This window comes from Protomyctophum bolini (assembly GCF_963924005.1).
Source record: "Protomyctophum bolini genome assembly, chromosome: 8".
In the NCBI taxonomy this organism is placed as follows: Eukaryota; Metazoa; Chordata; class Actinopteri; order Myctophiformes; family Myctophidae; genus Protomyctophum; species Protomyctophum bolini.
This window is the reverse complement of record NC_137869.1, coordinates 25119125-25134257: the sequence shown is the minus strand read 5'-3', so window position 1 is coordinate 25134257 and position 15133 is coordinate 25119125. Positions and strand designations below refer to the sequence as shown.

The 15133-nt window shown below is 42.4% G+C and overlaps 1 protein-coding gene across 10 annotated transcripts in view; it reads left to right on the top strand.

Moving 5' to 3' along the window:
- usp24 (ubiquitin specific peptidase 24) overlaps window positions 1–15133 on the top strand; it is a 70650-nt gene that overhangs the window by 21381 nt on the left and 34136 nt on the right. For 4 of the 10 annotated variants that reach the window (XM_080770992.1, XM_080770989.1, XM_080770987.1 and 1 more), the window contains 15 exons: window positions 162–265; window positions 805–912; window positions 1353–1448; window positions 2230–2391; window positions 4791–4874; window positions 6134–6244; window positions 7001–7150; window positions 9533–9664; window positions 9983–10094; window positions 10910–10986; window positions 11829–11969; window positions 13350–13403; window positions 13660–13775; window positions 14141–14225; window positions 14600–14710. In XM_080770992.1, coding sequence (XP_080627118.1) covers window positions 162–265; window positions 805–912; window positions 1353–1448; window positions 2230–2391; window positions 4791–4874; window positions 6134–6244; window positions 7001–7150; window positions 9533–9664; window positions 9983–10094; window positions 10910–10986; window positions 11829–11969; window positions 13350–13403; window positions 13660–13775; window positions 14141–14225; window positions 14600–14710 — 1643 coding nt within the window. The remainder of the gene's footprint in view (window positions 1–161; window positions 266–804; window positions 913–1352; window positions 1449–2229; window positions 2392–4790; window positions 4875–6133; window positions 6245–7000; window positions 7151–9532; window positions 9665–9982; window positions 10095–10909; window positions 10987–11828; window positions 11970–13349; window positions 13404–13659; window positions 13776–14140; window positions 14226–14599; window positions 14711–15133) is intronic. The other 6 variants (XM_080770993.1, XM_080770991.1, XM_080770990.1 and 3 more) reach the window with 3 other exon arrangements.

Genomic DNA, 15133 nt, shown 5'->3' with positions numbered 1-15133 from the left:
TATAGAGAACATACTTTTGTGGGGTGACCAGGGGGTGATCGAGTTAGGTCAGGACTTTGGTACCCTATTGATCCCTACTTCTTATTTTCCCTCTCCTCTATTACTTAAGTTATCATGAAACTAATGGAGAGAAAACCTCATTGTATTCTCTGGTGTTTTAGGTAACATTGACCAGGCCCAATACTGTGAGAGAATAAAGGGAATCATTGAGCTGCTGGGCAGTAAGCTGTCTCTGGACGAGCTCTCCAAGATCTGGAAAATACAGGTATCACTGCCTTATATTTTATTTGTGCATCACTGTCTGCATGGGTTAAAGTTCTCAATCATTAAGACTGATTTCAGTCATTTGGATTCCATTCAAGGCAGAATGGCTTCTGTGCACAGTTGCACACTGAAAATAGACGATCTACAAGCTCATAACGCGTCGTGCTGCGACATGTTGTGAGCTTGTAGACGTTTGCTATTTAGTATAACTGTGTCAATGGCATCTCAAATGAAAGTCTAATGGTCAGATATTTCATGAAAGCAAAGGTTAAAGCCTCGCTACTGTTAGGTAATATTAGGCACCTCTACTACGCGTCAGTGCCTAATCATCCCGCCAGGTTTTATTTCTGAACAAAAACTTTGTTAGGTGTTCTCCTTTGCGCTGATTTAAGGTAAAAAAAAAGCTAAAAGCTGTTTCAACCAATCAGATTGCTTCCTCAAAATGACCTGTTGCATAATTTGCTGTCTGTATACACTCCTGTTTTATTGATTTGTGTGTGTGTGTGTGTGTGTGTGTGTGTGTGTGTGTGCGCCCCTCAGGCAGGCCAGTCGTCTACGGTGATAGAGAACATCCACACGATCGTCGCGGCAGCTGCTGTGAAGTTCAACTTTGATCAGCTCAGCCATCTCTTTGTGCTCATTCAGAAGGTCAGCACTACAGCCTGGCTGTCTGCTTTGGAACGAGCTTTGGAGACATATTCACAGAAACACTGCCTTGTATTTGTGTTTTGGTGCTGCATCTACTGATTATTATAATGTATTTCATTATTGCTCTATTAAATTAATATGTGTGCTTAATTTGACCCAATTAATGATGGTAAAATATTATGCTATGAAAGTATGAGATATTGATACATGCTCCCCACCGCCACTATCTGAAACGAAGCATCTCATTAACATTCACATGTTCGTTCCAGTAAAAGATATACATTTTCATTATGACAAAACAAAGACAAGCCCTCACACTTTGACAAATGGATAAAAAGCACACATCAGAATTATTTTACACCTTATGGTCATTTTATGATCATTAAACCGATTATGTCAATCAATGTATTGTATTGTTTTTTTGTGTGTCTGTTTTCCAGAGTTGGGAGGTAGAGAGTGACCGCGTGAGGCAGAAGCTACTCAGTCTGATTGGAAGGATTGGCAGAGAGGCTCGTTCGGAAGCTACGACAGGAAAGGTCTGTGCTAGAGCTCGTCACTAGCCCCCCAAAAATACCCAACGGGACCTGAGACCTGTACGGGTCGGATCTGTGTTTTATCACAATCACTCGGGGCTGGTCGGAACAGCATGTATTCCCCGCGGAACTTGGGTCCATTATGTGTAATACCCGAGTAGATCCGAGAAGGCCCTATAGCGTGCTGTGACCGTGTGTGTGTGTGTGCCTGTGATGCGCTGCACTTAAAACACAATGAAGTGCTACGATGTTTTAGGCTGGTTTTCTTCCAGGACTACACAATGCATGCGTATTGCATACTGCAAGGCAAGCCAGCTGCCACTGCCTGCCAGGCTGATTTGAATTGAAAACACCGGCGTACAATCATGGATTCCTCGTTTGGGTCTTTTAACATCTCAGAAATATCGTGGAAACCATAGGAAAACGGCTCGGGAATCGGACCACATTTTCACGGGTCCGCTCAGGCTCGGTGTCGTCATTTGAAAGAAATCTCAGAACGGGTAGGAATCTGTTCAAATGTCATGGGTCTTCCGGTTTCTGGTTTGGGTCCATTTTTTTGGACCCGTCTCTCTCTCTCTGTCTGTCTGTACCATTTGCAATTAGCAGATGCTCCAGATTCCAGAACAACTTACAAGTTACAACATACAATTTTCTCATTTCTCGGGGCTACCCATAGTTACAGAATGTAGAATCTGTGGTTTGCAAGCATTAGTAATTTAACTGTGTGTGTGTGTGTGTGTGTGTGTGTGTGTGTGTGTGTGTGTCTCTCTCTCTACACATGTAGGTGCTGGAGGTGCTTTGGGAGCTTGCCCACCTCCCCTCCCTGCCAACCAGTCTGGTCCAGCAGGCGTTGGAGGAGCACCTGGGCATCCTGAGCGACGCCTATGCCGTGAAAGAGACAGTCAAGCGCAGCTACATCATCAAGTGCATCGAAGACATCAAGAAGGTGAGACAGACGGGACGCCGATGGCCGAGTGGTTAAGTCGCGCACCACAATAATGGGCTTTGGTGTCTGTGACAGCGGGGTTTGATTCCCGATCTCGTCAGATGGAATGGTTTATTTCAGTAATCAATAAATCCAGCTTGGATCAATGGGACTAACGTAGTATACTTTAAGTTACTACTTATCGGTATCACAATAAAACATCGAGTTTGAAGTTTATTTTTTCTTCTTTTTCTTCTTCTCTTTGTTTGTTATTTAAGCAATATTACACGAGGGGGTGGTTTAATGTCATTAATGCACGCCTGTGATGCTGTTAATGTTGTGTTTTGCCCCTTGGGGGCCCACTTGCAATACCCTCATGGCTCACCAGTGGGCCCCATCCCACAGGTTGGGAGTCGCTGTTAGAGCAAACAGTTTTGATCCAGAATTAGAGTGTCCTTGTTAGCGCTGCATAGGCGCTTCTGACTCTGGCGTCTGTGGAAGTCTTCATCACACGCACAGAGACTGTCTCTCTGTCAGGTTTATTATTCATGTCAAAGCTTTTATAGGACCGTCAAGGAAGGTCAATAGTTGCGTCTCGTCCTCTCCTCTCCTTTCCTCTCTCCTGCTTCCTCCCGAGCATGCACACGAGTGACAATGCAGAAGACAAGGTCACCTCTGCTCTCTGCTTTATTGGTCACTCCTTTCTTTCTCTCGTTTCCTTCCTCTCTGCGACCTCACTGCTCTGTTTTCAGTGTTTGTTGAGCCAGAATGTTGAATATTACACTCCTGTTCAAGCACACAGCCAGTAGTAGCCGCATACCTCCCTTTTGCTCTCATTCTTGTTCTCTCATCTCTCTCTTCCTCAATTGTACGTGTCTTGAAGTCTTACTGTCATCTGTCCCTCTCTCACTCTCTTTCTCTCTGTCTTTCACACACAAATATACAAGCACACATTCATTGACAAATACTGGGTGTGTACTGTGCACACAAACAATGTAGTGTACTAGACTAGAGGTGTGAATCTTCACTGTCCTCACAACTTGATGTGATTACTATTAGCCAGTTAATGATTTGACTCTAAAATGCATTTTGATGCCTCTCAATTTTACTGCACATCTTTACCCTTGTGTATTTATTTAGAAAGTACTTTAACATGATGTGATCACTCTCTTTCAAACCTGTTCTGTTCTGTCCTCAAAAACAAAACATGAATCCTTCTGCAGTGCATTACAACTTTACAAATGTGCTGCCTGTAATATACAAAAGTAAGTCTTTCAAATAGCAGCTGTAAGACCAGGATACTAAACAACCATGAGTAGAAAACGAGTACACAGTAAAGACCTTAGTGTAATTCAGTGAAACCAAATGGACCCGTTGAACCTTGTCGTGCAACTGTGTCGCTGACCAAAAATAGCACATATATAAGCTCTCACCGTTTCGCGATGCGGTGTGAACTTCTACATCTGTTGAGCACTCTGAGATCTGCTGTTGTCAACTGTGAGCGTGTAGATCATGAGATCGGAGTTGCACATTAAATTAACAGAGGATTTTACTGTGAAAAGTGCATTTTTTTTATGACTTGTTGTGTAGCATGTTGTGCACAGAGTTCAGTGCGACTTCTCCCGGAAGCAAAATCATCAGTAAAATTTAGTGGGCTATAATCGATTTAAGTTTAATTTCATTTTATTTTCAACCATTTAGTTTTCGGAAAACTAGGACTAGGACCCTCTTTTCCAGTGGTGCTGAGATTACAAGTTTGGAGAAAACACAAACGATAGAGAGTATGCACATGCATCACTTTTCCACTGACACACGCCCTCTCATCTAGACTGAGTGGCAAAACATTGAGCAGCATGGAGCGTTGGAGTTTGGAAGTGCTCAACGGTTCGTTTGTTTTATGTTTCACATAATGCAGGAGGCAGCAGGATGTTGCGTTATTGAAAACGAGCGCTTCCAAACTCTGATACTTAGAATCACCTGCCCAGAATTCTTGACAGAAAGTAGCTCATAACATGTCATAGACAATTACATAAATGCCCGACGGGAAAAAAATAAACCCTGAAGTTATTCCAAGTCTTGAGTACACAATTTAAAAGTAGTATTTCCAATCCTGAGAGTGTGTGTGATATGCACTAGTTTACCACTGCAAAAGAGAATTTACGTAAGGGGGTAAACTCCCACCTAAAACGGTATATATAAATTGCTGATCTCTCCTAGTTACAAGGGAGGGCCAACCAACCCTATTATACCGTATGCAATGGTGGGTATCGTAGCACCTGTTCTATATCTGAGGAAGGCGTGATAATTTTGTAATGTCAGTGCAGAAGTGTCCACATCATGATGCAGCTTGCATCATGATTACATTTCTACACCTATATACTGCACGCCTCTTCCCCCTCAAATGAAGTTTATGTTTCTAGACTCAGCCTCAGGAGGACAGCGACACTCAGAGTTCATTTCTCACTGGCTCTTGGGGCAAGAAGAAAGCCAACACATTGGCCAAAGTAAGAAAAGCCCCCCTTTCAAACACGTTACCGACCAATCAGCATCCATTCTCTCACTGCTTCACGTCAACCAACCAATCCTGGATGAGTGCTTGAACACAAAGGGTTTTTCATTGGTTCACTGGATGATTATATCACAGTTGATTTTTATTTAAAAAAAATCACTCCGTGTTCTCTCCCAAGAGAAGCTTGGGTTAATCATCTGCTTTCCTGACTTAGGGGCTTTGGGCGTTTGCTAATGATTTCACAGAGGATCTGTTAATCTTTGTTCTTTGGATGAGGGAATATCAATGAAATTGTGGAATGATTGAGGTGCTTTGATGAGAGTGTGTGGATAGGTTTTTAGAGACGGGAAATACACATACGATGGGTGTCATGGAGGTCTGGAGTTTGGCAAATAGAGTTGACATTTGGAATGTAAAAAGCCCAAGGGCAGGAGGAGATTTGAATGCACAAGATTTTCACTAAGACTTGTTTGTCAAACTCACTCCAACCATGGCCCTTATTGTGCGACGGGTTTTTAAGATAATCCACAAGACAAATTGTGCGTCTGAGATGGTCGGGAAAAATATATTATTGATTATCAATTGGAGCCTGACCCATTATTTCAATATTTTTAAGTCACTTTTTTATGATACTGGTATCTGCAAATATTCAGCCGATGTGACAAGATTTCATCCACGTTCAACTGTGTTCGCCAAAGTCATTTTGAAACATAAAAAAAAAGATCAAACATTTTCAAAATTTGCAGAATCTACAAGTTCACAACACGTTATGATCTTTTAGATTTGGTGGTGGTGGGGGGGGGGGGGGGGGGATGTTAGGACTCTCCAAAATTGAGATTGCCATCGGATCCCAAAAACCTGATTAATGAGTAATATTCGACGAATCTGTCTAATATATCAGTGTTGGTACACCTGACATAAACTGTCGCAGACCCCAGTGTGTGCTAGTGAGTGGTGTATGTGTGGGTGGGATTCATTCTATGCTTTATTGGCCCTCAAACCCATGTCGGCTGGAAACCTTGTATAGTACAGTTATTAATTTAAAAAACGATTCAAAATAGTAAATAAATTGCCGATCTACAACCTCACAAAATCTGCTTTTTTTTGCTACTCTTTTGTGCCGACACTCATGTATGATGAATTAGGGTATTTAAAGTAAACGCATAAAAAGACATTTTGAGATACGAGGTTTCTTGCCCGACTGCGACGATATGTATGGGCGTATAATACGTGCTTTTGTGTGTGTGCGTGTAGGCCTCCGCTCAGCAGAGCAGCCCTCAGGCCGTCTGGGTGGTGCCTGCTCTACGTCAGCTGCATGAGATCACACGCTCCTTCATCAAGCAGACGTACCAGAAACAGGACAAGGTGACACACACACAAACACACACAAGCATATGGCACAGTCAGCCTGCTGTTGCCGTGGTAATTGATGGGACAATATGAAGACTTCATGTAACGATTATTGTTTCCAAAGTAATTCATTATTACAATAATATGCTTAAATCTCTTTAAATGCCTGTTTTGTTTTTACCACTTGCACCCCAACGTACATATTCTGGGCCAAACATTAGCCAAACATAGATTTGATATTTTTGCTGAAGAGACTTGCCGTACAGTCTCAGTGGTCCGCAAACTTGTTTGGCCGTGCACCCCCTGTTGCCTCCTGACCTAGCTGACGCAGCCAAATGTTGTATTTGGCCTGATTTTTTTTAATATGATTATGGCAAATAATCACAGAATGTCACTGAACTGAGACACATGCAGCTGCTGTATACTCCCACATCTCCTATTGCTGTTTGTGTTAAATAACACCTTAAAACCACCTACTATTCATGTCACGCACCCCCTAGAGGGCGTTTGTGCACCACAAGGGGTGCACGCACCACCGTTTGGGAACCCCTGGTGCCATTGACGAAAGTGTACAGAGCCAACTTGTGTCCAGTCTATGACTGTCAATTTCACCATTTACAAAAAAAATGCAACATTTGTATTGGCCAATTTGCATGTTATTCAAATAACAATTCTGAGAGACACAACAGTGCAAAACTCTTAAACATTTATAATGCACATGTGAAATAAAAGATAATGACGATTTCCCCTCTCTCTCCTCCTCCTCATCAGAGCATCATCCAGGACCTGAAGAAGAACTTTGAGATCGTCAAGCTGATCACTGGGTCTCTGGTGTGCTGCCATCGACTGGCTGTGACTGCTGCAGGGAACAACTGCCTCTCTGGCTCCACCCTGGTGGACGGCAGATATAACTACCAAGAGGTCTGCATACTACTACTACTAATAATAATAATAATAATAATAATAGTAATACTTTTTGTAGCTTTTATGACATGAAATGCAGCTCAAAGTGCTTTATGCTACAAAGGCATAAAACAACATTAAAATAATATCAGTAATGCAATACAGCGAGGACATGAAGGATGAAGGATGTCCTGTGTTGTCATGTCCGTCTTTATTCGTTCCACGTCTTCAAAACTACTTGAACCCGTTGAAAAGACAAAGCAAAGAGATAGTACACCGACTCTTATACATGATCCTCCAAATATATATATACAAAAGGATAGCTTATTCTGGGGGGTAACATTGGGCAAGAAAATTAATTGGAGATTTTTGTTGAAGAGATTTGTTGTAGACCAGCAGTCTTCAACAGGGGATCCTGGACCACTAGAGGGTCCTACAGAGTTACTATAGGTCGGCTGCCTAATCTGTGTGTGTGTGTGTGTGTGATAGGATATTCTATTTTTTAGCCCCTCCTATGCCTGGATTTGTGTGTGCCTGTGCATTTTAGCAATGATTTGATTGGCTGATCACCCTATAGCTACGATTTGATTGGCTGAGTAAAGTACATACAAGTGAGGGGCGCTCTTATCATTGTACATCATCATTTGCTCAGACACCTATGACGTCAATTCTCCATTCATTGTCAATGGGTATTCATTGTTTGTGTTAAGACAAATCACACCCGTGTGAAGTGAGGGGCGCTAATGTATTAAAGTCTAACTCATGTTTATTAAGTGATGTAATGGTGATATTAAAAAACAAACATTAAACGCCATTAACAATAAAGAGACAATATGACGTAATGAGGCACATTATGACGTACATTTTCCCTTCATTGTCAATGGCGTTTACAAAACAAACATTGAACTAAAGACAAACATTAAACCTGTGTATAGGAGGGGATAGCGCCCCTCAAAAATCTAAACTATAGCTAAATATAGGAGGGGCTAGTGCCCCTCAAAGTGAGGGCAGAAGAGTTAAGACGCCAATTGTGATTGGCGCACCCCTCACTTCACACGAATGTGATTTCTACATTAACGAACCCATAGCGTCCCTATTTTGAGGATAACTTTAGCCAAATATAGCAGATCTACAAACTCGGCAAAGAGGTTTGGTGTAGATGGGACAAAGAGCAGACCAAGTACAGAGTGAAAGGTCCCTGCTTCATCTCTATCAGCTAGGGGGACCGTGGACTGACCCCTGTAGATGTAACAAAGTGGTCAAAGTACAGTTGTAAGTTTCAACTCTAGTCCAGTTCTGTTCAGTGCTTGAGAAGGGCCATTCAAAGTAACCAAACATGATATCGATAACTATAAATATGTTGTCTTAAAAATCGTTCTAACGTATCAAACGGATAGCAGTGTCCACAGGCACGGTGCTGGGCTAACTGGCGCCCTGGGCCCTTAAGGTCCGGGAGGTCCGTTTCATAACGTAATATGATCTTAATATTATTTTATTGATTTTTGTTTTTTACCTGGCCTGCAAGCATTATGTGCAGTGTGTCAGTGTGTATTATTAGACTACAAAGCATGAACAGCATACAGACTGGCTGAAAGATGTGAACACACAAAAACTTGTTGTGTCTTTACACATTCTATATTACAGTAGGAACCTACAGCTTGGTGTAATGTCTCATAAAGGAGGTGAAAAGCGTCAAATGGAGTCTGTACGGCCGAAGATAAATGAACACCTGACGTCGGTGGGAGAGGATATCTCCTCCTCTCCCACCGACGTCAGCTGTTCATTTATCTTCTTATTCATATTATGTTGATACAAGCTTTGAGCTGAGAGAAGCTATACAGCACTTTTACATATGACAATGCTGTATCTGTGTATCAGCTGCACAGTTCAGGAAAGTGTCTGTGGCATATTTAACTTTAACAAAATAGTTTTGACAGCATGCAGCAACAACAGCACCTGCATCTTCTGCATCTTCTGCCCCTTCACAATAATAAGTGCCTTCCCTTTGCCTCCCAATGCTGCACATTTTACCCAGGTTATTAAAAGGAAATACTGTAGGTGTAAGTTGTAACTTAACAGCATGAGAGAGCAGCTGCATCAACTGTCACCGTAAACAGGACAGATGGACAGGACAAACCATCTGTAGTTGGCGCCCCCCAGTGGTTGGCGCCCTGGGAAATTGCCCACTCTGCCCAGCGCATTCTCCCGGGCCTGAGTGTCCATGCCATGACTAAAACAACACCTATTGGTCGTGGACAATATTGACTGGATCACTTTCAGTGGGATTTTCTCATGGACGACAGAAGAGAAGGCATTAGCCATTCAAAATCCATCTCCCACTGTGTGTTGCAGTATCTGGACCTAAGCGGTCTTGTGTTTGTCTCCCACTGTGTGTCGCAGTATCTGGACAGCCACCTGCGCTTCCTGGCCTTCTTCTTGCAGGAGGCCAGCCTCTACCTGGTGTGGAACAGAGCCAAGGAGCTGTGGGAGTGCCTGGTGTCTGGACCCGATGTCTGTGAACTGGACCGAGAGGTGGCCAATATACCTCTGTTCTATTGATTTTGTAGTAGTGATATGAGGCTATAGATATCGCCTGGGATTTAAGAAATGGCAATACCATGATAGAAGTGTTGTCTTTTGTCTGGTTTTAATCACATACGCCTTATTTTATACTTAAAGAAATTGTCCAAAATAGCTTAATTGTCATCTTGTAGACCGAAAAGAAAAAAATTATGTTTTTATTATTGTAACTATATGATATTACAGCCACAAATACAATGTACTAATGTTGAAATACAGACTCTAAAATGTGGTAAAGTGAATTTGAATGGCTTTCTGGCGTGTGTGCAGTTGTGTTTCGAGTGGTTCACTAAAGGACAGCATGACCTGGAGAGTGACATCCAGCAGCAGCTCTTCAAGGAGAAAATCCTCAAGTTGGAGCCTTATGAGATTACCATGAACGGTGAGGAGAACATCCACTAGACTGAACACCATATTTTCCACATCCTTTGCCCTCCATCAGGCCAGGCCTGCCTCCCCAGACCAGGGGGAAGGCAGTATAGAGACCAGGCATGTTTTTGCCAACCCCCACCTAGGGGTATGGGCGCTATAGCAGATCTATAAGCACAAAGTGACATAAAATGTTTAAATGATTGTAATGCTATATGAACTATTTTAGCTGTTTCTCGACTGGTGGGTCAGGGACCCAACGTTGGTTGTTGCCACAGGGTCATTCCCAAAACGAACAAAGTTCCGAGGACAAGATGTGTTTTATACTCGCTGCGAGTTGTGAACGTTAAGGCTCATTCATAGTCTGGATTTTCGGTGGTGAGGTGACCACCACTCCGGTGCTGAGGTAAATAACGTTGAGCGGTGGTGAGTAAAAACAGAGAGAAGGGCTGGGGCGGTGGCCGTGGTTTGCTCTTAACCGCGGCTCATGACGTCATGTTGTAGTTCAGTGGTCACCTCACCACCGGAAATCCAGACTATGAATGAGCCTTTAGACCCGCCCACTGTATGCAATGCTCGAACGGTGATTTTGTTTACATGAGCCTCCAATGTGACAACATTTTATAAACGACGATTATCGTCCCAATCCTACATGGTACGTTGCTGGAATAATGCAGAAATAAAACTATATGAATCACGTTTCAATCACATTTTCTTTGGTACCGGAGACGGAAAAAAAGTTCAAATTTGTTCGGATTATGCTGCAAGACTTGTGCTTGAGATTGTGACAGCAGTTGAATTATTGTGGCTTATCTTTCTTTCTCTCAGGGTTCAATCTGTTCAAGACCTTCTTTGAGAATGTCAACCTGTGTGACCATCGCCTGAAACGACAAGGAACTCAGTTGGTCAGTTATTACTTCAGTTATTTATTCAATTAAGTAAGTTGGTATAATAATTTAAGGTATTATAATGTGCTGTTCCGCCGAGCTTATAATGCATTCGGACCAGAACTTATAATATTTCATGAACCTCCTTATAAGTTGTTATGCATAATTATAAGTAAGGGATAATGTATGGCTGTGTGGTCATTGTTGATGGATAAATCACCAACAGGGTGATTTATATATAAACAATGACCACGCAGCCATACATTATCTCGCTTATTACACGGTTACTTAATACACAAATTAATAAATTGACCCAAAAGTGACAACAAAACACATTATTTCCTTGCTTACGGTAATTAAAGTATTCCAAGTTGGCCCCGCAGAGGCAACGAGTCGCCTTGGAAACAAGGAAGTGAGTGTTGATCAATTGGAATACATTTCCGGTAGACCATCGTCTAGTTCTCGCTTCAAATGTTTTCAAAAACATTATTGAAAGCATGTTGTTTAGTTAAATTACATTGTGTTTTAGTTTACATGGCTGTCATGTTGGGTACAGCATAAAATCCAAGCAGCGCAGCGGCTGCAGCCATGTGCTCCGAGCCTTTGATTAGGCAGCAGAGCGGCCATTATCCAGAAATAACACACCACTGAATTTGGCGATTGACCAATCAGCCATTCAACCAAGCCGTGTAATAAATATTTATAACAAATTGTTGTGAAGCCTTATACGTGCATTTTCATTTTTTTAATTATATTGCATTATAGACCCGACCTTTAAGTAAAGTGTTTGCATACTTTGTGCCTGAGATCAGTGCTGAAACTCACAGAGTGCATAAAGTGAAAACATGTTGGTTTTTCAGTGTGTGGAACGTCTGGACCTGGCAGGCATGGACTTCATCTGGCGCATCGCCATGGAGACCCCAGACGAAGAAATAGCCAACGAGGCCATCCTACTCATTATCACTTATAGCTACACCAACCTCAACCCCAAGATGAAGAAGGTATGTGTGCCTGTGTTTGTCTGTGCAGTGTGCACGTGTGTATGCATGAACTCATTCAATGCTAAGAACATGTTTGGATGTGTTTTCTTTTTTTTAAGGCGCTTAGGGCTCCATGTTGCGGTCTATTTTGGTTAAATATTCTTGGCACTGAATGAATGGGCACCCATGAGTCAATGGTTTACCTATTTTCATGTGTGTGTGTGAGGGTGTGCAGGCGTGTTATTTTACACTTGCGTGTTTTAATGTGCATGTTTAATGTGTATCGGCTCTTCAATATGTGTGTGGGTCTGCAGTGAACCAGTGTTAAAACTACACTAAATGTTTGTCGACTACCTTTTTTCACTGACAAAAACTAAGCTATGATGACATAAAGCTATGACTTAATATGTTGACAATTTCCCCAAGAAATAAAAACTAGACTAAAATGTTACGGATTAGTGGAGAACTAAGACACTATGTTCTGGATTTCATTCAAAGGTATTAACACACAAGCTTAACCCTTAGTAGTGAATTAATTAATCCAGACCTCCCGTTGACCGGATTGACGTAATTTTTTTATTCCCTATAATCAGGGGATTTGTTTTAAATTATTTAGCAACTTTCAGCATTTTTTTGCTAACTGCCACCTAAAACCGGTATCGCGTGCACACTCGCATGCGGCGCAGTCTTTATGTGCATAGCTGCTCAAAATGCGATATTCAGGGCTTGATTAGAGCTTAATTTGACTTGGATATGAAAATAAACAGCCATCGCACGGAGTGGGGCACAGATCACTGTAACACACCAGTGAAGAAAGATAGCGGATGTTTACACCGTTGAACCAGAAATGACGACAGTCTAAGTTACCGCCACCATCAGGACTGGGTGTCTAATACTATATACTTGCCCCGTTAAAATGAGATATATTGTGTTTATCACAGATTTTTCTACTGGCATTCAAAAGATGAATTAAAATCATGAATAGAACTGGCAGAAGGCACTGAAAAGCTGCTATTGGGATGGCACTCCAAGGGTGGTAAGCTGGTGTGTTTATGCTAAACTTGAAATGCAATCTAAAGAACACCACCACTGACCTGTACTGATAAGAGAGGTGAATTACCCAGAGTTTCTTATTATAGTTTGTATATTATAACAGCCAGGTATTAAGTAATTATCATTTTACCCCGTGACCTTCCGTTTCATTCTTTAGTTATTGGCAATTAAATTGTGACTCAAGTGTGACTTCAAAAGACCATGACTGAAACTAAATCAAACTTTGCGGTCAAATTGAACACGGCATTGAACCCATGTATATCATTTCAAGAGCTGTAAAAGGCTTTTGAACAGGCAGTGGCTAACTCCTGTCCTGTATGTGACTGTGTTGACTTCATGTCCTTGCAGGATTCTGTGTCCTTGCACAAGAAGTTCATTGCTGATTGTTATAAAAGACTAGAGGTGAGTTGCTGCATACATCAGGTGACGTAGCCTGGTTCTCAGGGGAGCAGGCTCTCATTCTGCCATTATACTTAGTTGGATAGTATATATTGTGTACTAAAGTGCCAACCTTATATCGTCTCTGTCGGGTGGAAACCTCATATGTCAAATTCAAAAGTGTGTGTGTGTGTGTGTGTGTGTGGGTTAGGCAAACACAGAGCAAAGTTTTACTTACACAATACCTTTTGAAGTTATGTATTTCTTCTCCTCTCCTCAGGCGGCCAGCTCTGCCCTAGGAGGGCCTACCTTGACTCATGCTGTTACTAGGGCGACCAAGATGCTGACAGCCACTGCCATGCCAACAGTGGCTACATCTGTTCAATCCCCCTCTAGGTACGCAGTAGGGGGCTGTTGGTGGGCAGGGATTGGCAATGCAATACATGCTCAGCATGGAGGGCTCAACAAGGTGGAACGTTCAAATTTTAAATGTTGAAAGAAATATTTTCTTAATTGTGCCTTACTTCAGTAGTTCTCACCTTTTTCTTGAAAGTCTTGATGGCCATGTTGGTCAGATGGGTGGATGTTTTGCCAATTATTTGGGGGCCCACTTACAATATTCTCACGATCCACCAGTGTGCCCCTGCCCCCCAGGGATTACAGAGTAAAACCACAGTTGGGAACCACTGAAATGGAGTGTTTTAAGATAATCATGTACAACCGTATATCCTTTTTAAAAACCATAATACTAGAGACTATAGTTTGTGTGTTGCCTTTAGATCCACAAAGCTGGTAATCATCGAGAGACTGCTGCTATTGGCTGAGCGCTACGTCATCACAATCGAGGTATGTCCAGCCCCGGCTTCATCAAAGACTTTCTCACAGTGTATGTCTTTTCAGTTCAACAGGGAGTCCGGGACCCCTAGGGGGGGGGTCCTCCAGAGTTACTACTGGGGAGCCCTCAAATCTTTGTATTCTTTTTTCCCCCTAAACATTAACCTAGCATCCCCATTCCCCATACTGTGGGGAACATTATATGAAAATAGCACATCTACAAGCTCACAATGCCCAGCTTGTAGATCTGCTATTTTCGGTGAAACTTTTAATGTAGGTGGGGGAAAAAAGAAACGGAGCAAGTACAGGGCCAAATGTCATGTTTGGTAAGGATTGGGTGTTTGAGGTGAGTTAAAAGCTTAAACGTGTCTTCCTTTTTTGTGTAGGATCTTTACTCTGTTCCTCGCACCATTCTACCTCATGGGGCCTCGTACAACGGTCACCCCGTTGCTCTGCACGTCACCTATGAGTCTACCAAAGACACCTTCACCCTGGAGGTACGTTAGGAGCGTCTACCATTGACTCAGACGTTGCTCGTCATATCTGCCTCGTTCAACTTTTGTTTATGTAGCCTAAAAGCCAAAAAGTGGTGGAATCTCTCGAGGAGCAAGGCACTTTGCAAAGATGACAGAGCAGTCCGCATGGTCACTATTTAATCAGCACCAAGTACATTTTACAACATTGCTTCTAGGTCTAATCTAGACAGCGCGAGAGCAGGCGGCAGAAGCAAGCTGCTTCTTTGAGTTTCAGGCGGCTCTCTTTCCCTATCAAGGCAGAATCTATTCTTACCTACAGTAACGATCACAAGGTGTTTCAGTCATGAGCATCCTGCATCCATCATCAGAATTCATGTTGCTGTCTTCTCATCTTTATTCGAATCACAGACCTTTAGTGAGCAGTACAAACAAGAGTCCAGTAGC